General features: G+C 36.7%; 3 protein-coding genes and 1 non-coding gene across 7 annotated transcripts in view; 3 read left to right on the plus strand and 1 right to left on the minus strand.

The window, feature by feature from the left end:
- Positions 1–416: 416 nt before the first annotated feature.
- On the plus strand, positions 417–16,997 carry LOC130087656 (kelch-like protein 15). Of its 2 annotated transcripts, XM_056254079.1 has the most exons (9): positions 417–665; positions 4,345–4,426; positions 5,845–6,556; positions 7,821–8,912; positions 15,443–15,654; positions 15,732–15,839; positions 15,928–16,070; positions 16,175–16,266; positions 16,738–16,997. In XM_056254079.1, the coding sequence occupies exons 1-9, from the start codon at positions 605–607 to the stop codon at positions 16,915–16,917; spliced, it is 2,682 nt and encodes an 893-aa protein (XP_056110054.1). In that variant the 5' UTR covers positions 417–604; the 3' UTR covers positions 16,918–16,997. The 2 variants fall into 2 exon arrangements, with proteins under 2 accessions (XP_056110054.1, XP_056110053.1); XM_056254078.1 differs by lacking the exons at positions 417–665; positions 4,345–4,426; positions 5,845–6,556; positions 7,821–8,912 and adding an exon at positions 14,281–14,364.
- On the plus strand, positions 11,835–11,908 carry trnat-agu (transfer RNA threonine (anticodon AGU)). Its single transcript has one exon. It is a non-coding gene; the product is annotated as a tRNA-Thr (tRNA).
- A 117-nt stretch (positions 16,998–17,114) lies between the features above and the next one.
- On the minus strand, positions 17,115–23,084 carry cct5 (chaperonin containing TCP1, subunit 5 (epsilon)). The gene is made up of 11 exons (XM_056254077.1): positions 22,860–23,084; positions 22,313–22,373; positions 22,066–22,230; positions 20,679–20,877; positions 20,387–20,579; positions 20,148–20,297; positions 19,583–19,702; positions 18,454–18,639; positions 18,208–18,345; positions 17,948–18,128; positions 17,115–17,371 (listed from the first exon to the last, which is right to left on the minus strand). Exons 1-11 carry the CDS (start codon positions 22,962–22,964, stop codon positions 17,244–17,246), a joined length of 1,626 nt encoding a protein of 541 aa, XP_056110052.1. The 5' UTR covers positions 22,965–23,084; the 3' UTR covers positions 17,115–17,243.
- A 324-nt stretch (positions 23,085–23,408) lies between these two features.
- The window catches only part of mtrr (5-methyltetrahydrofolate-homocysteine methyltransferase reductase), a 28,483-nt gene continuing 24,385 nt past the window's right edge, over positions 23,409–27,506 (plus strand). For all 3 annotated transcript variants that reach the window (XM_056254080.1, XM_056254081.1, XM_056254082.1), the window contains exons 1-6: positions 23,409–23,549; positions 25,549–25,702; positions 25,799–25,952; positions 26,027–26,144; positions 26,233–26,611; positions 26,939–27,052. In XM_056254080.1, coding sequence (XP_056110055.1) covers positions 25,559–25,702; positions 25,799–25,952; positions 26,027–26,144; positions 26,233–26,611; positions 26,939–27,052 — 909 coding nt within the window. In that variant the 5' untranslated portion in view covers positions 23,409–23,549; positions 25,549–25,558. The remainder of the gene's footprint in view (positions 23,550–25,548; positions 25,703–25,798; positions 25,953–26,026; positions 26,145–26,232; positions 26,612–26,938; positions 27,053–27,506) is intronic.

Consider the following 27,506-nt stretch of genomic DNA (forward strand, 5'->3'; position numbering starts at 1 on the left):
TAAACACATGCAAAAATAACACACATACACACACACCTATCTATCTATCTATCTATCTATCTATCTATCTATCTATCTATCTATCTATCTATCTATCTATCTATCTATCTATCTATCTATCTATCTATCTATCTATCTATCTATCTATCTATCTATCTATCTATCTATCTATCTATCTATCTATCGTTATCTCTCATAAAACAGGAGGTTTCACACGCTCCTTCCCTACCTCTTAATTCATAAGGAAAGTAACGTTAGAACTTCAATCATAATATAGGCTATGTCATGATTTATTTTTTCATAACAATTGTAATGGTATTGTAATGTGACGGTGAACTAAAACATTTTGTACATGTAGGCAGAAAATATTGACACAAACTCCAATATTTCCGTCCGACCGACAAATGATCGGGAAATGACGTCAGTGCAGACAATAATATGGCGTCTACGAACGCAGTGGAGGCTATAGACAGACAACATTTAGCAATTCAGGCCAAATAACACTGGTTTATTGTCACCTAAAGGCGCCAATGGGCAGCATGTTTCCTTCGATAATGAGATTTCATATTTAATTTCTCTGGTCTTTGTCTAATAGCAGCACTCCATGTCCGAAGGACCTCGGGCTCCCTGGTCGAAGCGGGGTTGCGTGGAGTCGCATCGCCGAGGTAAAACCCTGCTGGAATTGTTTCATTTTACACACGCAACGTTGTCAGGCTTAATAACTTGCTCGTTTGATCTCACTGTAGCCGAAAACATCAGAATTGTTTAATATGTCGTGGGCTGACATTCGTTGGGACGTGTCAGCGGTAATTACTGGCTGTGCCTCTGATATTGACCCAGTGAGCTCCCTAGATAGACAGCATGTTTGGGAATCATATGCACGTAAAGCGACTCATTGACTATAAATGCTGCCTAGATAGACAGATCATTAGATCACAGTTCACAGTTTGTATCCAGTCGGTTTCAGATACTTTTGTAATTTTATTTTAGAATCAAAACAACTGAAATCAAAACATGCCATGCAGAATTCATAATAATACTTTTCTGTGAATCAGCCAAGCGTTGTTTTCTCGTTTACTGAGGATCTGAACACGAGGTCATTGAAGTTGAATGGATATAAAACCACGTTGAGTGTAATGTAAGGTTGAACACTGGTAAAACAGGCCCATTTGTCATTAAGATAAGGTGACTGTAAACATTCATTATTTACTAGGACACATTTTCCCCTAAACACAGAGAAGTTTACCACAGCGACAGTCAAAACAAGGTAAATTAATTAAAAACAAAATGTATTTATACATTAAAACTGTATAAATCAGGGGTCTCCAACCTTTTTTCATTTGAGAGCTACTTTTTAAAATTGAAAGTGGTCGAGAGCTACTCATGTTATACTTAAATATCTTACATAATGTATCATAATTCTTATTAACAACTATCCAAACTGTTTTACACCTGAAAGCCCATTTAATGTCAGAGAAAAGAACAGAATCAGAGAATACAGTTCTAAAAATAGTACTTTGTATATTATACTGTGATTATATGTGTTTGAGACCCCTGGTATTGTATAAATGTATAGGCCTAAATTAAAACCCAGAGGCATCCTAGTGGTTACTGGAAAATAGACTGATTGTTGTATCATATAACACACAGATGTCTCATTGTAGTTTGATACACTACCTTTTGGCTGTATTTGATAAAAAAAATACAGTAAAACTGTAATGTTGTGAAATATTATAACTGTTTTCTGTTTTAGTATATCTTAAAATGGATTTTATTCCTGTGGTGACAGCTGAATTTTCAGCATCATTACTCCAGTCTTCAGTGTCATATGATACTTCAGAAATCATTCTAATATGCTGATTTGGTGCTCAAGTAAAATTTCGTATTAATATCTGTAGAGATGTACCGATGTATCGGGCGCCGATATTTATCGGACGATTTTTGATCAGTTTAAAACCATCGGCTTTAGCATGGAAAAGGCTGATATAACAAACTGATAGTTTGTTAATTAACTGCATGAAGGCACTGAGTTGTATACTGTCTGTTGCATAATACAACGTTTTTCTCTTGGTAAAATAATTAAATACTTGCTAAAACAAAATGAAATCTGTACAAAATACAGCAGGGCTCAACAATAAGGACTGTTCGGGGCCAACGTGAACGACGCTTGACGAAACTGTCACTGTCCCGATCAGGCCAGTGCTGCATCTTCACAAAAGTTTGTTCTTTGCACGTGTTTTAAACCTTGCAAATTTAAATATTCAAGTGCAAGAAGATGCCAAGGAGAACTCAATTCTACCAAAGTCCCTTTTAAGGCAAGTCATTTCACTCGGCGGCCATCTTTGAAACTCCTCTTGGGCAGCTTTTTCAGTCATGCAAGTGCAGATCCTATCTATTTGAATGGGGACATTCTCCAAAGCTGTTCACTAAGCTTACGATTAAATTAATGTGGTCTCTAAATGTTAAAATAACGTTAAAAAAAATATTTTTCAGGCTGGACCAGCCAATGTGCTTAAGCGTGTGTCTCAGAACACTGACTGTTTCTATAGCAACTGGAGCTTCTAATGGCAGCTGCAGTGACACAATGACTTTATCATTCAGTGAAGAGGCTATTTATTTAGAAGGCGGGATTTATTTAATTTTTCCCATTCATAGTAATATGAATGCACTGTCTTTCTATATATAAAGTCTTTGATTCTACTCTATTCTACTGTGTGAGAAGTTTTGTGCACGCAAATCCAAAGCACGCGTCCGGAAAGCAGCGTTTTAGAAAGCGCGCAAATACTGAATTGAGTTCTTTCACTTTTTCTAATTCACACAAAATGATATAAAAATGGCCATTTTAGTGAGCATCCTTGTAACCATTGTCAGTTGTGTCTTAAATGAGTGTTGAGAAATAAAATGCTTGTGTACCAGTATATTGAATCCGTGCAGATCTTAAAGTGATAACAGCCTAATATTCCTGCTGCGCTACTGTCTCTGTTTTAATATTAATCAAACAACAAAAGACAAAAAAAACACTACTTTTGACTAAATAACTTTTTTTAATTTAATAAGGATTAATATATGTTTAATTTATACAAGTAAGAATATATTTTACATTTGATTTACTTTATTTTTGTACCTGTAAACTACTGTTAGACCTAACTGAAAAGTAGTTTATTTCATATGCATCTTTGTTCTGTTGTTTTTATGCTGGTCTGTTGAATTTTAAATAGATCCAATCCATGTTCAATAGAAATTATTTGTCGATGCAGCAATAAACTAGCTAGTATGCATTAATGCATGCTTTTTTGAACTTTGCTAATTTAAAACATGATCGAAACACTAATCTATTTGAATGACCAATGTTAAAATAAGAGAGCAAGCGACAAATATCTGTATCGCAATCAGCCAATAGTTGTTGGTTAAAATCGATATTGGTCAAAAAAATTATAATTCCTATCGGTGCATCCCTGATTAATTATCAATTTTGAAAACAGTGCTGATTTTTTGTGGAAACGTGATAAATATTTTTCACAATTCTTTGTTTAGAAATGATTTGTTTGAAAAATAACTTTTTTTTGTCACATTATAAATGTCTTTACTATCAATTTTGATCTTTTTTGTGTCCTTTCTGAATAAAAGTATCAATTTATATTATAATATAATTAAAATAATCGCATTTAGCGGTAGTGAATTTAAAATCATATTTTAACAAATTCTGGGATATTCCACATTTTGTGGCCAAATGGATGCAGTTTGTTTTGAATAGGACATTAGTTTTCTGTCAACTGAGTGCATGTGAATGTAACTTAGTCCCTCACATTACATATAGGCACTTACTCAACCGTAAAAATAATAATCAGATGTTGCTCAGTGTCTAATGAACATTTGGTAATAATTACTAATTAACCATGTAAATTAGTAATAAGTAATAAGTAATAAGCCATGTCAAGTCATAGTTTACACATAGTGCATTTAGGACAGCTAAGGGGCGTTGTTGGGCACGAATCAGAGCTGCTCTAAATTCACTGTAAATCACAGCTTCACGGGCCTTATTGCTTTTATAAAATAAACACACAGACACAAAAATGTAATGCTGTTGATAAAAATATTATTCTTCCATTAAGCAATGTAGTTCTTCAGAAGCGGAACGGCCATCTTGCCAAGCAGTGACGCAGTAATACTGATGTAATGCGGTTTGTAGAGTAATTTAAATCGGTTTCGAACGCAGCTCAACCAATCACAATCAAGGACTGGAACTATCTGTTTTATAATAAGTAATAACACAGTAATGAAAAAAGATCAACTTTCATTCATAATCTGTCTATTTTCCATCATCTGGATGTCATCTCTTTTTAGAGCAGGGCAAGTACAAGCAGAGGAAATGTGAACGTCCCTTCATCGCTGTGAAGCCGACCGTTGGCCAGGAGGCCTCTAAAAGGTAAGTCACAAAGTCATCAACTTCTGCTTTTCTCCAAGCCACCTTACCAGTTAAGGATACAGTGTCTTTAAATGTTTCTCACCTCATTTTTATATTCAAAATAATGGTTAAACTATACGAGGCTTCTGTTTTGCACAATTATGGTCCATTTTCAATGTGCAAGCAGGGATATTTTGTCAAAAGTATTGTCATCTTCTACCTCCATTTATGCCTCAAGTAATTGTGTTTGCACACAGTGGGACATTCAGTTGTTGATGCATCTTTAGCATTTCAGTCTTTTGGTGATTTTCTCGTAATTTTAATGATTGGGGCTTGTTCGGTTTGTCATTTAGGTGAATATCTTCAGAATTTAATTTCCTACGGACACAGAGGTACTGTCCTCTGATTGGCTCGGACACCCCCCTGTGACATGCCCGTGGCCAATCAGAGGTGAGTGTGCTGTGTGTGTATGTGTGCAGTAGAGGGGGAGTGTGTGGGGGAGCTTCGAGAGAGTTTGGCTTTCAGCAGCAGAAACTGAAGTGCTGAGGTGTGAAAGTTCTTGAAGTCCTTCCAGAGGCTTTATTAAAGTCTGGCATGTTTTTATACCATCTATTATTCACTAAACTACAAATAGTTCTGATGATTTGGCTGATGAAGAACTTGAGGAAGTGCTATTTAGTTCAACAAGCACTTAATTAAAGGTTTGCATCATTTTATCTTGTATTAAATGGATAGCTCACTCAAAGAATTAAGCAGCTGCTCAAAAGTTTAGGGTCGGTAAGATTTTAAAAATGAACTGTCTCTTCTGCTCACCTGCATTTATTTGATTAAAATTACTATAAAAACAGTTATTTAAGCTGTTTTCTATGTTATTATATTTTTAAAAATATTCCTGTAATGACAAAACTGTATTTTCAGCATGATTACTCCAGTCTTCAGTGTCCCATGATCCTTAGGAAATCATTTTAACATGCTGATTTGCTGCTCAAGAAACATTTCTTATTAGTATCAATGTTAAAAACAGTTGTGCTGCTTAATATTTTTGTGGAAACTGAAACATTTTTTCAGCATTCTTTGATAAAAGTACAAAAGAACAGAATTCACTTGAAATAGAAATCTTTTGTCAATGTTATAAAAATGTCATTGCTGTCAATTTTGATCAATTTAATGTGTGCTTGCTGAATAAAAGTGTTCATTTCTTTTTCTTTTTATATGTTATTTTGGGTGAACTATCCTTTTAACAGGCCTTTACCTTTGTGTTGATTGATATTGAACTCTGAGACGAGACTTAAGTCTATAAAATACTTGGGAGAAAATGGTAAATGTCTGTCTCTTCATCACAGTTATGGTCCTCCTAACCTTGCAGAGATGACCAGCTAAATTGGGACATATCGACTTGCCTTGACGTGTCATTTATAAGCTTGTTTTTGTCTCTGCAGGTGCCTAATGGCGGGGGATGTGGAGGTGTACCTTTCCCAAGTGCATGATGGCAGCGTGTCGTCGGGCTTCAGAGCCTTGTATGAGGAGCGACTGCTGCTCGATGTCACTCTTCTCATCGAGGAGCACCACTTCCAGGCGCACAAGGCTCTGTTAGCGACGCAAAGCGACTATTTCCGGGTCATGTTCACGGCTGACATGCGGGAACGTGACCAGGATAAGATTCACATGAAGGGGTTGACGGCAGCCGGGTTTGGTCACGTCCTTCGCTTCATGTATTATGGTTCATTAGAGTTAAGCATGATCACGGTGCAAGAGATCCTGCAGGCTGCCATGTACGTGCAACTCACAGAGGCTGTAGAGTTCTGCTGCTCCTTCCTACTGGCCAAGATCTGCTTAGAGAATTGTGCTGAGGTCATGCGCTTGCTGGAAGACTTCAGCGTCGGCGTGGAAGGCGTGCAGGAGCAGCTTGACGCGTTTCTGCTGGAGAACTTTGTGCCTCTGATGGCGCGACCGGACTTCCTGTCCTATTTGAGCTTGGAGAAGTTGATGGCTTATCTGGATAGTGACCAGCTGAGTCGATTTCCGGAAATTGAGCTGTATGAGGCGGTGCAGGCTTGGCTGAGACATGACCGGCGACGATGGAGACATACGGATGCGGTGGTGCAGAACCTGCGCTTTTGCCTCATGACCCCTGCCAATATCTTTGAGAAGGTAACAATGCTTCCTTGTTTATTATGTGTTTAGGGGTCAGTGACAAGTAAGAAAAAGGAAAAAAATCATTTGAATATCTAATTCATGAATATCATTAAGTTTTTGGAGACTTGTACCACATGACACTTTACAACCTAAATTTAATTATGCAGTTTTTTAAGAAATATATGAAGATCTACAGAGGTCCTCTCTATGATATAATTTGCTGTTTTGTTTAATTATGTATGACTTTTTGTTTGATGAACAGAACTTTTTTAAAATTGTAAGGTTATACAGAATACTTTTGTTTATATTTTTACATTTTCTTTACAAAAATGGCATTAAATTGCATTAAAAACATGATGCAAATCATTGTACACTACCGTTCACAAGTTTGGGGTCAGTACAATATATATATTTCTATTCATCAAAGAATCCTGAAATAAAAGTATTACGGTTTTCACACACATTTTAATCAGAACAACATAATAAGAATAAGAAATGTTTTTTTTTAACTCCCAAAATCAGCATATTAGAATGATTTCTGAAGGATCATGTGACACTGAAGACTGGAGTAATGATGCTGAAAATACAGCTTTGCATCACAGGAATAAATGACATTTTTAAAATCTATTCAAATAGAAAACAATTATTTTAGTTTATATTAATGCTTCACAATATTACTGTTTTATTGTATTTTTTTATTGCATAAATTTAGCTTCAGTAAGCAAAAGAGCTTTCAAAAACATTTAAAAAAATCTTAACGACCCCAAACTTTAGTACGATAGTAGGGATGAACCGAAATGAAAATATTGGCCGATACCGATAACTGATAGTTTTTTATATTTGAAAGCCAATAACCGATATATTGGCCGATAAATCTAAATCCAAAGTTTTATATAATTATAATGTTCTCATTTTGTTTGAATTATGTAACTAATATGACAGCTGAGCCTTTATGACAGCACATGTTCCACTTAACTGTATTTTCCTTTTTTGAAGTGATTCCAATCATATTTCAAGCAATTCAAAACCATCATGGTGAATCCGAAGTTACATCTGAAGTGTCTCAGCTGAAGGAAATAATCCATTATTTATCTGCTTTAATATATGGGCCAAATTTTCTTATCGGGCCGATAACGATAACATTAAAAATGAACATATCGGCCGGTACCGATATTGTGGCCAATATATCGTGCATCCCGAACCGGTAGTGTATGTATGACTTGTATGTTGGAAGTTTCCTGTCATTGACAGGTGTGTTTTTTTCTTCATCCTTGCATAGGTGAAGACATCAGAGTTCTACCGTTATTCCCGCCAACTGAGGCTAGAAGTAGACCAGGCGCTCAGCTACTTCCATCAGGTGAACGAACAACCGCTGGCAGAAACCAAGTCCAACCGCATCAGATCCGTGAGACCCCAGACTGCTGTATTCCGTGGAATGATCGGCCACAGCATGGTCAATAGTAAGATCCTCCTCCTGCACCGGCCCAAAGTGTGGTGGGAACTAGAAGGCCCCCAGGTACCGCTCCGCCCCGATTGCCTGGCCATCGTCAACAACTTCGCTTTCCTTTTGGGTGGTGAAGAGTTAGGCCCGGACGGAGAGTTCCACGCTTCTTCTAAGGTCTACCGCTACGATCCCAGACAGAACTCCTGGCTACGCATGGCCGACATGTCCGTTCCCAGATCAGAGTTTGCCGTCGGCGTCATCGGGAAGTATATTTATGCCGTTGCAGGCCGCACTCGCGACGAGACGTTTTATTCTACGGAGCGTTATGACATTGTTGAGGACAAGTGGGAGTTTGTAGATCCTTACCCTGTAAACAAGTACGGCCACGAAGGCACTGTGCTCAACGGGAAGCTGTACATCACTGGCGGCATCACCTCCTCTTCCACCTCAAAACAAGTGTGCGTCTTTGACCCGGGACGGGAAGGAACGTCCGATCATCGTACGCGGCGCACGCCAATCCTCACCAACTGCTGGGAGAACAAGTCAAAAATGAACTACGCTCGCTGCTTCCATAAGATGATCTCCCACAACGGGAAGCTGTACGTCTTCGGCGGGGTGTGTGTGATACTGCGTGCCTCTTTCGAATCCCAGGGCTGCCCGTCGACAGAAGTTTATGACCCAGACACCGACGAGTGGACTATTTTGGCTTCAATGCCTATAGGACGCAGTGGGCATGGAGTGGCAGTGTTGGACAAACAGATCATGGTGCTCGGGGGACTTTGCTACAACGGTCATTACAGCGACTCTATCCTCACATTTGACCCTGAGGAGAACAAATGGAAAGAGGACGAGTATCCTAGGATGCCTTGCAAACTGGACGGACTGCAAGTGTGTAGTTTGCACTTCCCAGAATACGTTCTGGAACATGTGAGACGCTGCAGCTGAGTCTTTGTACTTTCTAGACGGTTTAGGAGACAAACGTTTACAGGTGTGACAAGTAATACTAATACTGTTGAAGCTTTTAAACTGTAGGCCAGTGCTTATTTAAGAAGAAGAAGAAAAATCCTTTTTAGGCTTTCATTGTAGAAAGGAAGGTTTGATATTTGTTCTAAGCATTGGCGTTCTCATAAAAATCGGATACAGATGACCTTTTTGCTCATCCGTCTGACTCATTGCACTGTAATCATCCTGTAGAGCACATAATACTCTTCATGTTTCACCACATTGTGACGTTCTTCTATATCCCTTCATTCTGTTCACAGGAAGTCATGTTTTATGTGTGCTTATTCCACGACAAGTAGTCTGGTACATCTAGGAGTGGTTAGAAAAATGCAAAGAAGACTAAATGAAGTAGAGGAACTCATGAAGAAATGAAAGAACTTCCCAGTCCCCTTTTTTTCTTTCACACTTACTAATCTAAGAATGCATTTGTGCTGATACTAGTGATGTTGTAGTGGATCTTGACGATAATGACTGTAATGATTGTAATCTTGACGATGACGTTGACAAGCATTGCACTCGAATAAGGGCATATATTACTGCTCTACAATAACACCAGTCCTCCACTGCTGACTGCACAGGGAGAAAAGGGGACAGCAGAGATTAGGGGACGCGTAGTTCCTACTTCTCCGACCTTTATTAGTTGTGCTTATGCTTATTTTTAACTTATTTATTAAAATGGCAAAGCCTTGCCTTGATCCAATTCATGTAATGTAAGGAACTACTTTCTATGTGTGTGTGTGTGTGTGTGTGTCTCACATTTTGTTTCACCAGCAAAGGGCTAAAGCACATATGCATCTTGTGTTTAATGTCAAAAGAAACACTAATAGCAGTTCTACGAGTTCAGGCATTCATTGGGTATTAATATCAGTTGCAGTAAAAGGGATTATGCATAATTTTTTTGAATGTCTGTTTTTGTTTTTCTGTGCTATGAAATTCAGTGGGACTCCATTGGTTTTCACTGCATGGTCAAAAACATCATCTTTTGTGTTCTACAGAAAAGAAAGATTTGGAACGACATAAATGCGAGTAAATGATGACAGAAACTTTTTTTTTTTTGGTGAACTATCCCTTTAAGCCAGATCTTGAAGGTGTTTGGCAATATTTAATTTACTATTATAGACCCTACATGTGAAGCTGTGTTTCCTCAGAGTTCCTGGTTGGTTTGTACTTCCTCAAACACTAACTTTGACCTTTTGTCTCTGCTGTGTGACATTTGTCATCCAAAATTCATGCTATTTTCATGTACATATAGATGCCAAACTGTGGTCTGTAAGGGTCAAACTGTAATAATCAGACACAGCGGTAGATTATAACCTTGTCTTGTTATTTTTTTCAGTAGGATAACAGACAATTATTCCACTATAATAATAATAATCCATAGCCCTGTATCTTGTTCTTGAGAGGAGTATAATCAGATTGCTAACTTGTTTACCAAAATCTGGTGGTTCACTGGTATTTGAAGACTTTGTAATTAATTTCCAGAAATAAATGTTCAAACTGTTCAGCTCTCTGGGTTTTCTAATTGAATACAATCACCTGCTGTGCTGATGTGTTTAAGTTTAACGTGTATTTAAGACGCTGTCTTCTCTAGATATCAGGATCTTATCCGGTGGGTTTATCCCTGTAAGAGGATCCATCAGCAGGGTGTGTGCTGCAATCCTAAGCCGGTTTTTCAGCTCGTGTGTCGCCATGTCTGACAGAATTGTGCGGTATATTGAGAAAAATGCATTCCTGCAGCTCAAAAAGCATGGTGCTAGCAATGCCACGGTCATGGGTTCGATTCCCATGGAATACATGAACTGATAAAAATGTATACCCTCAATTCAATGTAAGTCGCTTTGGATAGTTAAAAGAAACTTTATGCATTTGGCAGACAGGGGTATTTTTGGTCACGTGGCCAGATGTCTCTTGGTACTTTTTAAGTAGGCCTACTCTTTAAAGATAAATTAGGATCGTCCATAGTGCTTTGCAGCGACTGGATTGGATCAATATAGAAGCTTTTTGGTTTGTAGAATAAAGCCGCATGTTAAATATTCTTCTTTCCAACAATAAACAGCAATTCTCCATACTTATAATAATTTTAATCCAGAATATTAATTTTGCCAGAATGAAATACATTTTTTTCTAAATAATAGTGTTTTGTCCTCAAGAGGTTTTTTGGGGGGCCTATTTTTCATTGCAATACTTTTCGCCTCAGAGTAAAAAAAAGGGTACTTGCAACATTACTTCTCATAATTGCAACTTAAGCTCACAATTGTGACGATATCTAAGTAACATTGTAATTTCATATCTCACAATTGCAGAGTAATGTCTTGTAATTGTGACTACATTGTACAATTTCGTTTTTTTGGTGAAACAGTCCATAAAAATCATACAAACTTTATTCAGCTCAATTGAACTGAATTCTGGGATCTTGTTGGACTTTTCCAGAATGTTAATGTTTTAGTTTGAGACCCATCGTTTTCTCACTATATCATCGATGGTGAATTGATCTGAAACATTTCAATTTTATTTTTCTATGATGCATTCAACACCTTATTTTGTAAAACAATGGCCGTCCTACAGGATAACTGAACTATAAAAGCCGTAAGAGAAAGCTTTTTAACTAAAATTTCTAAATTAATTTGGCAATTTGCGTTGGTTGTGTCAGGACATTACACATCAATGAGATAAAAGTTATGTGTCGTGTCTTTTGGCTATTACAGACACGATAAATATGATTTATTTGGTGATTAACTATGTTGCACAAAAAAGATCAGCGAATTTCGAATGAATCCCGAAAGTTAAATTGGTTTCAATCGGTTTCAGTTTAGAAAAAAAAACATGGATTGGGGAGGGCGCGCACGTGGCGCCGTGGCTTAGATGGCTAAAGCGCCTGTCTAGTAAACAGGAGATCCTGGGTTCGAATCCCAGCGGTGCCTTTTGAGTGCACTTCATTCACACGTAAGGGACATAGCCTAAAGCCTTTACTATTACACTGCACTAATATTATTGATTATTTATCAGTACGTTATTCAATATTTCTCAGGATATTTTAACTTCTGTTTAGGCACTTGCTTCCATAACATACCTGTATTTATCACAGGCCTTTTATTGGCTTGTCTGCAAAATTCAAAGGGTCAAACAATTATTAAACACAAACCAATTCATAAAACAGCAACAATGGTAACATACAAAAATATTATACCACTGTTTTAAATGCAATTTAATCAGTAAATTAATAGCTTCAATGCGGTATTATTAAACCATTGTATTATGTTAAATATAATATTATAATATAATTATTATAAAGTTATCGTGACGTTTATCCTTACCATACGAATCTGAATGTATGGTAAACTTCACAAAAAACGGTTACAGTACGCCCTCTGGTGGCAAACCAACAATAGAGACGTTGTTTCATTAAGAGTTATGCTTGCAACTGAGATAATACATCAAATATTTGAACTTTTAGAAATTAATTTGTTATACCACAGGGCAATTGAAGTGAGATTAATAGTCATGAAAAACTAAAGAAAAGCAGTCAGCATCTAAACACGTGCTCTACATGCGTATGATGCAACGGCTTAGATATAATGAATAGGCTATAACAAATCTGGTCAATTTTAAGCAAATCAACTTCAACACAAAAGAGAAAAATCAATTATAACTGCTATGATTGATTCCACTGGGAATAATGCACAGTCATCAGAGGAAATAAAACAGATTTTTCAATCATTTTATTGCGATTTATATTCTTCAAAGATAACCCAGATTTAACAGATATCCAGTTATCAACAATCAAATACAGGCAATAATAATTTCCTCAGATTTCTGATTATACTATAAATTGGAAAAAAATCAACAATACTTTCGGCAGTAGCCCAGGTCCCATACTTATTATTTTCTAGAGGTGACATTAAATACCTGGGCATATTTATTTCTCCATAACTTTCAGAAATGGTTCAATTAAGTTTTACCCCAATTAACTAAAATGAGGAATGATTTAAAAAGCTGTAATTACTTGGCTCTCTCTCTGGGGTGGATAGCAACTGTCAAAATTAAAATCCTCCCTCAAATTAATGATTTATTTTCACTGATCCCATTTAAACCTACTTCTGGCTTCAATCATTAAAATGCGATTTTTATTGGAAAAATACAAAAGCTAGAATCAGTCTGTCCACATTGCAAAAATATGTTACAGGTGGACCTAGATGCTCCAAATGTTCTAATTTATTTTATGGCAAATCAGTTACAATTTCTTATTAGATGGACATTCCAACTCAGATTATGATCCATGGATTGATTTGAAACAAAATGAGTAATACCTTTTATAGGAACCTCTATCAAAAACAAACAAACAAACAAAACAACAATGACAACAATTGTTTCAAACATACCTTAAGCTTTTTTAGTAGAGGATCTTACTTTTGCGAAAACCCAGTTCAGATGTAGGCTATGTATCAGTCTTGCTTTATATAAGTTGTATTATTTTGCATTTTTATAATAACATGCTGGAAATGTGATAAAAAATTATCTTTAATTTGACTATCATGTCAATCTCCAGGCATGTTCAGAATTATGATACACCAATCAAACAGTAGAAGGTAGGCTATGTAGAGGCCTATTTAGTTTTATATTTGAAGTTCAGATGCAAAAGCCTTTAAGTGCCATCTGAAATATTCTTCGAGAATGATTATTTTTTATCAAGCTAGTTTATTTTAGTTCAGTAATTTCACTTAAATGACAATTAATAGGTAATTTTCATTGTCATTTAAGTGAAATTACTGAAATTTCACTTCAATATATGAGCTTGATAAAAAATTGAAAAAAATTTCAGATGGCACTTAGAGGCTTTTGCATGTGAACTCTTTATTTTATGGATCTGTAAAATGCAGATTATATTAAGCAATGGCAGTGTTTTTTCACATTGTATTGTTGTAAAATGCTTTTTTTTTGTGTTATAAGAAAAAAAAAACAGTTAATAAAACAGCATTAAACAATAAGCCTACATGCTCTTCTTTATACATTGTTGTTCATGTCTACAATTCATATTATCGTATCATAATCAAGCTTTCTGTTTGTTGTGGGGACAGATATGATCCGGAACTCTAAATATAGGGCACGAATGTCCTCGGTGCACGAATCGATACGCAATAAATATATAATATAACACTTTAAAGCATACCCATCCATTTACTTTCAACTGATATAATTTTGCTAACTCATAATGAACAAAGTACAGAGACGCGAGCGCATATGGAATGGTGGGCGTTGCTTAAAGGGACAAACACTGAATTCTGCAGTCTGTTCATCGATATAAAGAATCGGATTTAACCTTTCATTTGTCGTTTCCTCACAGGGAAATAAATTCGAGGTTTCTCGGTTCAGCGGTGCGGTAAGTGCATTTCAAAATGTAAAGCAAAAACCAATGTTGAATGCGGCCTGTGTTGTTGTCGATATCAGCATTAAGTGCAACTTTACCGAATGTTTGTTGGGAGTCATGTTGCTTTGAAAACTTTAAATGGATTAACGAACCAAATGTAATCACGTGATTCATTCACGTCTTTCTTTTGTCAGAATGCGGCGCATTTCAGTAGTTCCATAGTTCCTATTTTAAGATTTGAACCTATTTTATAACGTAACATATGTGGCCAAATTGTTTTGAAGAGTCTAAAAAGATGTCGATTTATTTTGCACGGAGTGGTCGACTGTAAAATAAAGTGGAAACTGTTTTGATTTCGTGTTGTTTACACAGCAAACGTGAGCATATTTCCCGTTTGGCATTTTTTTGGGAACCAAATAATAACGCTCTAGAAATGTTCTCTGTGGGGTTTTGGAACCAAAAACTAAACTAGCCAGAACGTTGCAGAGTTTTTTGCAAACGTTGCAAAGAGAACCCGAACATAACGTTCTGTAGGCTAATGGTTATTTTTCAGGATATTTTATAACCAAGAATCTATATGCCTACGTTAACGTTCTGGGAACCAAACATTGTGGTTAGCTGGGTAATTACAGTTTGTAAGAACTTCATCTGTAAGATTCTATCTTTGTCAAAGTTCCACATAAGGAAGCAAATATACATGAAATAATACAAATAGTATACAGTTACCATATTTGATATAGATAATATCTAAGGATATATTATTATGTAGCCTAGCCTGTAGATTGCTCCATCTCATAAAAATCACTATCACTGGAAAGTAAACATAATGCACAATTGTTTATCACTTAATAGATCACAGTATAAAGGGGGAAAAAAAGTTACATTAAGTTAAATCAAGTAAATGTGAAGATATTCTGTGTTTATCATTTCTTTTTTCCTCACAATTGCCTTTTAGATTTAATATATACTTTATTGTTTGAAATAGAATAACCCACATACTGTCACAAACAGTTTGTTTCGAGGAATGAAATACATTGCTGGGAAATTTGGGATTGAATAGGTTCATACCCTTTTTTTCTTTTATGAACAGATGGCAAACGAAGCAAAGCCCTGTCCATGTGATATCGGGGATACGATTGAATATGGAGGTCTTGGAGAGGAAGTTCAAATCGAGCACATTAAAGCTTATGTGGTGAAGCCTCAAGCATCAGAAAAGGCCATTATTGTAATTCAAGATATTTATGGATGGCAGCTTCCAAACACCAGATACATAGCTGACATGCTCTCAGCCAATGGATACATGTAAATGTTTTATAATGTTATAAATATTAAAATTGTTCAGATATCCCTGTTCTTACTTGATTATTTTGCATTTGCAGTGCTATATGTCCAGATTTCTTTGTTGGAAAAGAGGCGTGGAGCCCATCTCATGACTGGTCAACATTTCAGCAGTGGCTTGACGACAAAAAACCTACAGACATCAAAAAGTACAATTTCAATGAACTGAATGCTCTTATCTGATGCACCTGACCATGCCTTCAAAGGAAAAACTAAACAATCTTGTTGTTTTTCCAGGGAAGTGGATGTTGTATTGAGGTACCTGAAGGAGCAGTGTGGTGCAAAGCATATAGGTGTTGTGGGTTTTTGTTGGGGTGGTGTTGCGACACACTACATTGCTCTTCAGTATCAAGAAATTAAAGCTGGCGTCTCAGTCTATGGTAATGTATTTGTTGCATCTATATGAACAGTCAAGAATACAGAAAGTATGTCAATATGCTGTCTGCAATTCTAGCAACTGTATATATACATTCATTTAACCCAGGTATCGTTAGAGAGCGGGAAGACAGGTTTGACCTTAAGAGTCCAACCCTCTTCATATTTGCAGAAAATGATGCAGTGATACCTCTTGATCAGGTAAGCTGAGGTCATTTAAGATATGAAGAGCACATTTCTTTTAAGACTTAAACTGCGTTCAAAAGTTTAGGATCAGAAACTTTTTTTAAAGAAATTAATTTCAAATAAATGTTATTTCTTTTTTAAAGAATCCTGAAAAAAAAAAATGGTTTCAACATTGACATTAATAAATATGTTCCATCATAGTCCTGATTTATTGCTGCCTCACGTGACATGGAAAATGAGCTTTATTAGATTTGCACCAAACAGCACAATTTAAGTATAATCAATCACAATTCTCTTTAAAATTATCTTCGAGTATTCAGTCTAATATGGATTTATTTGCATTTTATCTCTTAAGAATGAGAAACAATAAATGGGGGTAAATGTGTTATGAAGTCACTGGATTAATAAATGAACCTATTTCAGGGCCATAAACTTTGGCCAAACAATCATTTAATGATGTTTATTGTTCTCTAACTTTTAACCAAGGTGACCACACTAGAGACAAGACTGAAGGAAAAGTGCACTGCTGACTTCCAAGTGAAAATCTTCCCTAATCAGACACATGGGTTTGTCCATCGCAAGAGAGAAGACATTAACCCAGATGATAAACCCTACATCGAGGAAGCCAGGAAAGATATGATCAACTGGTTGAAGAAGTACTTGTAAACTGCAACAGGTTAAAATAACTGAGGTGAAGGTTAAACATTTTCTAATGACAGTCTAATGATAAAAAGCAGTAAATCTGATGACATTAACTTGAAATTATTTGAAAGCTTTTGCAGTTCTGCATGTATACTAATACAGCACTTTTTTTCTACTCAAGATTCAAAAATCTAATGTCAATGACAACCAATAAACAAATCTGAAAACAAAAGTTTAATGATCACTTCGGTACTACATTGAACTGCATCAAATGATAAATAACAGTACAGGTTCGACACATTCCTTTAGAAGTGCTTGGACCGTTCATTTTCAGCACAGCGGCGCGTCGCTCAGTCTTCAGGCTCGCCGGGGCCCCTGACATCATCTATCTTCAGAATCATCTTGACTACTTGAGTGGCCAGAGAAATCTGTTGTTTCTTTCCAATGAGGGTCTCGATCACATGCTGTTTCTTCATGTCTGTAAAGATTTAGGTCAAATTTGTATCAGTTTAAGACTGAACCAATTACATTTAATAAAAAAAGTATAAAAAACAAACAAAAAAACACTACACTACTGTTCAAAAGTTTGGGGTCAGTAAGATTTTTTAAAAATGAAATTAATACGTTTATTCAGCAATGATGCATTAAATTGATCAAAAGTGACAGCAAAGATTTTTTAGAGTAAATTCATAATGCTCTTTTAAACTTTCTAATCAATGAATCCTGTGGCACAACTGTTTTCAATATTGATAAGAAATGATTCTTGATCAGCATATTAGAATGATTTCTGAAGGATCATGTGGCACTGAAAACTGGATAGAAAACTGTTGTTTTAAATTCTATTATTTCACAATATTACCATTTCTACTGTATTTTTTAATCAAATGAAGACTTTTAGAAAATTCAAAATCTTACATAAATCATTTCTAAATTCCTTTTACACAAGCACTACTAATAATATAATTCTTTACTTTGTTTTTCTTACATTTGCCTATTCTGTTGATGAGTATTGTAAAGAATTATATTTTAAGAAGTATATTAAATAAGTTCATACCATTTGTTGATAAATGTAGGCAGTCAATTCCAAGTGCAGAGTTGATTTCCTTGACTTGCCGAGCTCTGACCTCTGTCATCGTCTGAATAGGGTTCAAACCACTGTTCTCGGCGAGTGCCATAGGGATGACCTCAAGAGCGTCAGCGAACGCTCTCATAGCGTACTGTTCCAGAGAGGGGCACTGGAATCCAAGCAGAGCGTTTTAGAAATATGCTTAACAAAAACCTCAGAATGTAGAGAACAGATGACGGCAAAAATACCTTATCAGCTGCCAGGTTGACCGCAAGAGCGCAGGCGATCTCTGAGGCACCTCCACCGTACACGATGCGGTTATCCTTTACAAGGTTACGGATGACGCACAGAGCATCATGAAGAGCTCTCTTAGCCTCTTCGATAATCTAAATGATTCAGATGAATAGACAATTGCAAATTTGTAACCATGATACCAAAACTAATTTAATATCTTGAGGGGGCAAAATCCCAATTTAGCACTTAAAACCCTTTACCATTTTGTTCCCTCCACGGATGAAGATCGTCACGGCTCTGGAGTTCTTGCACTCCTCAATAACCAGCATTTTGTCTTTAGTGGTCCCAAAGCAAATTTCCTTCACCAACCCAGCAGCGCCCAACTTCTCTGGGGTCAGCTCGCTGAATCGGGGTACGATACGTCCTCCAGTAGCAATGGCGATGAGCTGGAAATGTTTGTATAAAGTGTCATAGTTTGTTCATACTCTCAACAGACATTAGTTACCCATCAGTGATAAAGCTGAAGACGTTGTGAGATACCAGAGAGTTCAAAAGTCTGGGGTCTGGAAGTTTTTCTTTGAAAGGTATATTTTAAATACCTAATACTGTACATTTATTTAGCAAAAGTGACTCAAAAGTGTTCAATGTTCAAAAGTGAACATTACATTTATAATGTTACAAAAGATTTGTTTTAAAGAAATGCTGTTGTTTTGAACTTTATACTTAATGAAGAATAATAATAACAAATAAATCAAATGTCTACAAAAAAATTAAAGTCCCTGTGAACTGGAAGTTGCGATCGACTTTACTTCAGTAATGTGACATTTTCAGAGTGAAATGGAATATTGAATAAGAAAAGAGGGCGTGGCTCTTTTTCCGCTGGGAATTGATTGGATCTAAAAAAGTAGGCGTTCCATTCAGCTTGCTGTCATTGGATCTGGTTCATCAGAGAAGGAAAGCCATTCCAGAGGGGAAGTACAATTTCAGATTTTTATTGAAGACAAATTTTTTTTTTTTTTTGGATTAACTTGCACAGATGAATCGTTTACCACAAGACTAGTAATGTGTGCTAACAAAGTAAATAGGGTCAATTTTGATTTCATGCTTTAAGTAGCACAATTGTTTTTACCATTGATAAGAAATGTTACTGGAGAACCAAATCAGAATATTAGAATGATTTCTGAGGGATCATGTGACACTGAAGACTGGAGTAATGATGCTGAAAATTCAGCTTTGCATCACAGGAATAAATGACATTTTAAAATGTGTTAAAAGTTATTTTACATTGTTATATTTCACAATATTACTGTTTTTAAAGTATTTTAATGTACAAACATACTGACCCCAAACTTTTAAACAGTAGTGTATTGCAATGTAGTTTTTACAAACCTCAATCTCAGGTCCACCGACCCAGCGGACGGCAGGAAGCTCATTCTGCAGGAGTAAGTGATTGGCCTCGTCGTCAAATCCCCACTGGCAAATGGCAAGATTAGCCCCAGTCTCCTTGACCTTTAGAAGACGTATTGGAAGAGGGAGATAAAAAAAAAACAATTCAATTGTATGATCAGTGATACATTTATCATTAAAATGCAATACATCCAGAATATTCAATTTGTAGCTCTAAATAACTCTATACTGAACGAGGGCTGTCATGCAGATTGAGAAAACATCATTGCCATTGTTTAAGATTTTTTGCTACATAATTGTAAAAAAAAAAAAAAAAAATGCAAACAAAGAAACTGATAAGATGTCTTTAAGGCACTTTAATCTGTCAATGTAAAATAAAACTGCCATTAAATTTTATTTTATAGCTTTAGAAAAATACACTGAAATACAAATTATAAATGCATATTAAATAATATACAATATTAAATATTCATATTCATATTAAATACAAATATATTGAATTAAAACAATCTCTTAAGTACGCAAACAGAACAAGCAATATACAGACCTGTCGAATCATTTCTGCAAACTTCTCCTTCTCATACTTCTGCAGAGCTTTATAGTCCTCCACTGAGGTCACGTCAAGCTTATGCTTGGTTTTGGGCTTGGGTGGCTCAAACGGGCAGGTAAGGATGGCGATTTTTGTGTCTTTCAGTACCTGGAGAAATATATAAAACATACTCATTAATGAAGACCGTATGCATACACATATGCAACCAGGAATGATTATTAACAGTGAACACAAACCTTGGGCATCTGAGGGTGACTGAACTCTTTGTCCACAACGACACCTTTGATGAGCTGAGTGTCCTCTAGTTTACCACCGACCTTTCCTTCCACTTTTATGAGCTCAAAGTCGACATCCTTCCTCTCCATGTCTGCAACTGTCAGGATGGCATTGACAGCAATCTCTGCCATCTGTCTGTGGCACCGGTTGATCCTACGACCCCCCAAAAAGTGAATACATTGATGATAATCCCTTACAATAATCTCAGTAATAAACTGTACATTTCAAACAACTAGTAACAGACACACTCACACTTTGGACCCTAGCGTGGTCATGGCTGTCTGAATAAGAGGCTCTGTGTTGTTGGGATCCACTGGGAAACTATCCCCAATTTTGTCAAGCTCCTGGATGGCAATCTTTGCAGCCTGGTCATAACCATCGGCGATCCTGATGGGGTGAATGCCTCTGTCTAACAGCTGCTCAGCCTGTTCCAGAAGAGCTCCTGCCAAGACTACAGGGGCAAACACACACATTAGGCTATAAAGCTACACTGATGAAACAAGAAACATGCAAACATACTACAATATAGCACTCTTGAGATCAACTTCAACATATTTAAAGATGTCTACTACTATAGATTTCATGCATGTCTACTGTCTAGCTATAAGCTACATATCAAATTTTAGATTATCTAAAAAAAACAAAACAAAAAAACAATTCAAAAGTCTAAGCTCGGTAGGACTTTCTGTAATTTATTTCTGTGATGGCAAAGCTTACATTTCCAGAAGCCAAGACAGTGTCACATGATCATTCTAATATGCTGATTTGCTGCAGAAGAAACATTTCTTATCAACTGAAAACAGTTGTGCCGAGTAATATTTTTGTGGAAACTGAAATGGATTTTTTTTGCAAGATTTCTTTGATGAATATAAAGTTTCAAAGAACAGCATTTATTTAAAATGGAAATCTTTTGTCAATGTCTTGTATATACATTTTATAAATGCCTTTGACTGTCACTTCTGATCAATTTAATGCATCCTAGCAGAATAAAAGTATTAAAAATCACCATGAAAACAAAATTGACCATCCTTATTTTATGGAAGATTGCAGTATTTTTATCTGTGAACATTTAACTTTTTTTATTTTTATTAAGTGCCCTGGTTATCTTTAATCAAAATAACTTGCCCTCGCTCTTGCAGTGACATCTCTTCTCTTTATTGATGCGTTTACTGGCATGGGGCAACCTGTCACTCACATGAAGTCACCGCAATAGCAAACCCCAACCATCCAATTAATTCCTGATGGACAAAATCCCACCCAACATGTTTTTTTTTTGTTCGAGAAGCCGTTTCACTCGGATATACGTCACAAATAGGGAAGAAAAGACTAGGGGTGTGCAGCAGAGCCAATATCTGTCTCGTTACATTGTAAAACTTATTTTTTATCGTATATTTTATTCAAATAATTTTTTTGACATTTTAGATGAGCCCGATGTAATTTCTGACCCTCATACAATTTAATGGTACGTTGAAGCATTATTAAATAAACCAAAATATGTAATAAAAAAACATGCAGTGGGAAATATGTGAAGTTTGATCAATGACAAGCATTACAAAGCCAAATTCTGCAACCCATGTGCAGACAGCTCAGCTGGTTATTATGTTTAGTCAGGGGAGGACTGAAAGAAACGCAAACTCACCAACAACACCAGTGGTTCCATCTCCAATTTCATCATCTTGAGACTTGGAGAGTTCAACCATAAGCTTGGCAATCTGATGGTCGACATCCATCATGCTGAGAATCGTTGCACCATCATTGGTCACGGTCACCTCACCATCCCTATCCACCATCATCTTGTCAAGCCCTGTAAACATATTAATCCGCTTTAAGAAAACAGCAAGGAATGGACCATAAAGACTAACTTACATGCAGAACCGAGGACTTACCATTTGGCCCCAGTGATGTTTTCAGGGTGCCTGCAACTGCTTTTGCTGCCATGATGTGAGACTGAAATAGACGAATAATATTAGAATAAAATATACGCACATGACAGATTCATTCTGATACTGCATGATCTCATATTGTTCTGACAGACAGTAAGGTGCGTCACAAACAACAATAAACTTGATAGGATTCTTAAAAAGTAATAAGCACAATAAGCAGTTTACATAAAAGTAAAGTCAAGGGACAATTGCAGCTTTCTCGTGGATAAAAACGATATTTATTAATGTCTCCCTGTTTGCGCATCATGACTCAACGCAGTTAAGAGGAAGCACATGGACCATCCGCTGCTAGACATGAGGCACATTATTGATCGCATTAGACAATAGAATACGCAATAAAGGAATTCATTCTCTCCATGTCAGACTACAAAAGCACAGTGCAAGCAATAAGTTTAAAACATGAAACAGTTTGTTGTTTTTGGGATTATAGATATGATTAAATGAACCGTCAAAAAGCTTAGAGAGACCGCTAGCCCGTTAGCTTTTGTACCTTCAGGGCTTCCAGGCCAGTCAAGCGAGATTTCTTTTCCTGGTCCTTTATGATGAGGAAAGGCCTTCCATATTCATCGAACGCAAGGGTCCCCATTGCGGACATTTTTAATCTCCGCCCTAGAGGAATGCACAGCCTTTTAAAACGAATTTATATAAGGAAGTTTTATCCTCTAGCCATGCACCTCGACGCGCGGATCTGCCGGCTAGTTCTGGAAGAATCTTGGGGCGGGACGGACCAAACCAAGTGGAGGGTGTCATAGCATCACCGGCATTTTTGAGTAAATTTTGTAAGCGTCATCGAGTCAGTAATTCTATAAAATTGAAAACACTTAAGAAAATAATTTATGAAAGAAAAAGAAAGAAACATATCTACCAAATAAAAAAATTTAAGCAATTTAATAATGGTTCATCCTACTATCGCGATAACTCCAACAAATAATGCGAGTTCAGCCAGACAGCCACAGATTTATACTCCATACAGATTGACTAGACATATTGAGGTTTATTATTGACTAGTTTATCTTTTATTTACAAATAGTTTATTTCTGCAAGGCCATGTGCGAGTCCACAGTAACGTAGTATCCGGTTACCTGCTCCACCAGTTCATACTTATGAAAGCATGCCAGTGAGGAAATCAGTTTGTTTCTCGGCCGAAGACGCGGTTGGAGTTGTCATTTGTAAATTCAAGGTAAATTCTATCAATTGAATTCCACCGCTCACATTTGACATTTTTGACTGACATCTATTTCGATGATTGGATAGTCTAAAAGAGTTGTTGATGTATTTAACACAGCACTGTCAACTCTAAAGAAATAGCAGGCTGTTTTGATTTCTTTGGCATTTTTACATGGCTTATGTAAATAGTTACAAGATCGCAGCTGTGTAATTCCAGTTTATACATGTGAAAGATTATGTTTTTTGCTCCATACACATCATATGGGTATATATATAAATATATAAATTAATGTGAAAAATTAAAGACACCCTATTGAATTCTATGGTTTTACATATCAGGACATAAAAAAATTATCTGGTCCTTGGCAGATCTTAAAATTAGGTAAATACAACCTCAGATGAACAACAACACATGCCATTATACCGTATCATTATTTATTTAACAAAAACTAGGCCAAAATGGAGAAGCCATGTGTGACACCCTTACTGCTTCCATAGGAATGAAGAGGGTAAAGGAGCAGCCAGGCACTGCTAATCAAATGCCTTTGATTAACTGATCAGCAAGTGTGATCAGAAGTTTGACCAGAAGTTTGCTGGTCTGAAGCATTCAGGTGTGTATTAACATTAACACAATGCCAAGGAGTTAAGACATCAGCAATGATCTAGACAAGCAATTATTGCCATCAATCTGGGAAGCGTTTTACGGCCATTTCCAAACAATTTGAAGTATATTATTGTACAGTAAGGAAGATTATTCACAAGTGGAAAACATTCAAGACAGTTGCCAATCTTCCTGGGGGTGGACGTCCCAGCAAATTTACCCCAATGTCAGACCATGCAATGCTCAGAGAAATTGCTGAAAACCCAAGAACTACACCTCAGACTCTACAGGCCTCAGTTAACATGTTAAATGGTAAAGTTCATGTCTTGACACTACAATTAGAAAAAATACTGTACAAAATTGACATGTTGGGAAGGGCTGCCAGGAGAAAACCTATTCTCTAAAAAGAACATGGCAGCACGTTTACAAAGTTGCATCTGAACAAACCTCAAGACTTCTGGAACAATGTCCTTCGGACAGACGTGGAGTGGAGATGTCTGGCTATAATGCAGAGCGCCACGTTTGGCGCAAACCAAACACAGTATTTCAGCACAAACACCTCATACCAACTGTCAAGCACTGTGGTGGAGGAGAGGTGATGATTTGGGCTTGTTTTAGAGCCACAGGACCTGGGCACCTTGCTTGCAGTCTTTGAGTCGATCATGAACTCCTCTGTATACCAAAGTATTGTAAAGCCAAATGTGAGGCCATCTGTCCGACAGCTAAAGCTTGGCCATGCAATCGGACAATGATCACAAGCACACCAGCAAATCCACAACAGAAGGGCTGAAAAAGAAAGGAATCAAAGTGTTGCACTGGCCCAGTGAAATTCTGTGCCGGGAACTTCAGAGAGCTGTGCATAAACAAATGCCCGGAAACCTCAATTAACGGAAGCAACGTTGTAAGGAAGACCGGGTCAAAATTCCTCCTGAACGATGTGAGAGACTGACAAAGTCAAACAGAAAATGATTACTTCAAGTTATTGCTGCTAAAAGTGTCTCTAAAAGCAACTGAATCATTGGGTCTACTTAGCTTGTCACACATGGCTTCTCCATTTTGGCTTTATTTTTGTTAAATAAATAATGACACTGTGTTATATGTCATGTGTTGTTGTTCATTTGAGGTTGCATTTACCTCATTTTAAGACCTGCTAACACCAGATGATTTTTTTAATGTCCTGATACTTAAAACCATAGAATTGGATTATATACAGTCTTTGATACGGTGCCCTTTCAAAAGGTTTGTAATATCTACCATTAGGTACTTTTATGCACACTTAAAATGTACAAAGGTGAACTTTTTGAAAGAGTACCGGTACTGCCCCAGTGACCGCTTTTGTACCTTTTTTTTCTAAGAGTGTTTTCATAACATGCAGAAATGATTTAAAAACTCTTAACTCCTTTTTGTCCAGCTATGATAATATGCCGTGTGAAGTTGCTGCTCGCTTCTTGATACTGTATGGATCTCAGCGTGGTCAGGCTCAGTCAATAGCTGAAGAGATCTGCGAACAAGCAGCTGAGTATGGATTAACAGCTGACATCAGCTGTTTGAGCAACCAGGACAAGGTATGTTTCTTACCATTACTTTCATGGATATCAAATCTGGGACAGTCACATATCAGAACTGACTGATGCAACTTGTGCATTCCCATGCATTCCCAGTACAACGTGGACAGTGAAATCCGCCCAGTTGTTTTTGTGGTTTCCACAACCGGTGATGGTGATCCTCCAGACACTGCTCAGAAGTTTGTGAGAAAGATCAAGAATAAATCTCTGCCGCACAACCACCTCTCCCATCTGCGTTATGCACTGTTAGGTAAGATGGTCTTTCTGTTATGCAAGCGTGAGCTCCACCTATCAGCACTTTTTTTTATGCTGTTATATATGCAGCTCTCGGAGACACAAACTATGCAAATTTCTGCAACGGAGGCAAGACCATTGACAGCCTTCTGCAGCGACTTGGTGCTAAACATTTCTATGCCACTGGGCATGCAGATGACGGCACTGGGTAAGCATGAATGTTAAATAACAAAATTTAAAAAGGCAGATTTTCTGATATATTGCCTTGTCAAACTCAGGGACTCTTTTCTTTCCAGACTTGAAGTAGTGGTGGATCCTTGGATTGAGGGACTCTGGGACGCTCTGAAAAAAACATTCTCCGGCATGTCCGCTTCAAATCAAACGGGTGCTGCCCGTAGTGACTGCACCCAGGACAATAATCATAAAAATGCATCCGGCCAGGAAAAAAACAAGTCAGATCTAGAAGTTGATCTTCATCTTTTGAAGCTGAGTGAAGTACACTCACAAAATGAGAAAACTGTTACATCTGACAGCAGTGATGCCGAGACTCACTCTACCACGTTGGTTGCATCTCTGAAGCAATCTGTACCACCGTTGTCAGAGTCCGTTCTTAAAGTTCCTGCTCTTCCCCCTTCATATCTAGAGGTTGTTTTGGAGCAGGCGTCCACTGAAGGGGTATGGACTTCATGGAAAATCAACATTTATAGAGATTAATCTTAATGGGTCTTTTTTCAAGAAACACAAGACAGACAGAATTCAGAGATTCTGTTTCTGTTACCATTTGCGTAAAATCATTGCAACAATTTATGTAAGCATGGATTTAGGAACATATGCATTTTATGAATAATCCACTGGGGTGCCCTTTGAATAATTGTGTTGGACAATGGGGGGCATTTGAGTCAAAAAGGTTGAAAACCACTGTCTGGTATAGATGGTATGAGATAAAATAGAATTTCTTTAACTGTGTCTATTATTGTGCTAATAAAAATCCTCCGTTCACAGGAGACAGTCCCATCTGGTAAAGATGGTTATCGTGAAATGTCCATTTCAAAAGCAGTTCAATTAACTCAATATGATGCAGTAAAATCTTCCATCTTACTGGAGCTTGATATTTCGGTAAGTCCACATTTATTTCAGTAGGGATGCACCAATATTACAATTCTGGGTGATACAAATGAGCTAATAATTATTTTAATCATAAACAAATTATTTGTATTTATATATAATTGTTTATAATTATCACCGATAACAAAGAAATTTATAGAATACATTTAATACCGATAAAATAATAAATAATAATACAATTCTAAAAACTAAAATCAATCATTTTAAATGCTACAAGTGAATTTAGGCATCAAAACATTATTATTAATCATTTTTGGAATTGGCTGAAGATTACATTTGTTATTCCATTTTTTTTTTTTTTAAAGATTACCTTTCATTGAGCGTTAGATGATGACAAAAGTAATCTAACATAGTGTGTGTATATATATATATATATATATATATATATATATACACTACCGTTCAAAAGTTTGGGGTCAGTGAGAATTTTATTTTTATTTTTTGG

This window comes from Rhinichthys klamathensis, unplaced genomic scaffold, assembly GCF_029890125.1.
Source record: "Rhinichthys klamathensis goyatoka isolate OS25496 unplaced genomic scaffold, OSU_Roscu_1.1 h1tg000110l_1, whole genome shotgun sequence".
NCBI lineage: Eukaryota > Metazoa > Chordata > Actinopteri > Cypriniformes > Leuciscidae > Rhinichthys > Rhinichthys klamathensis.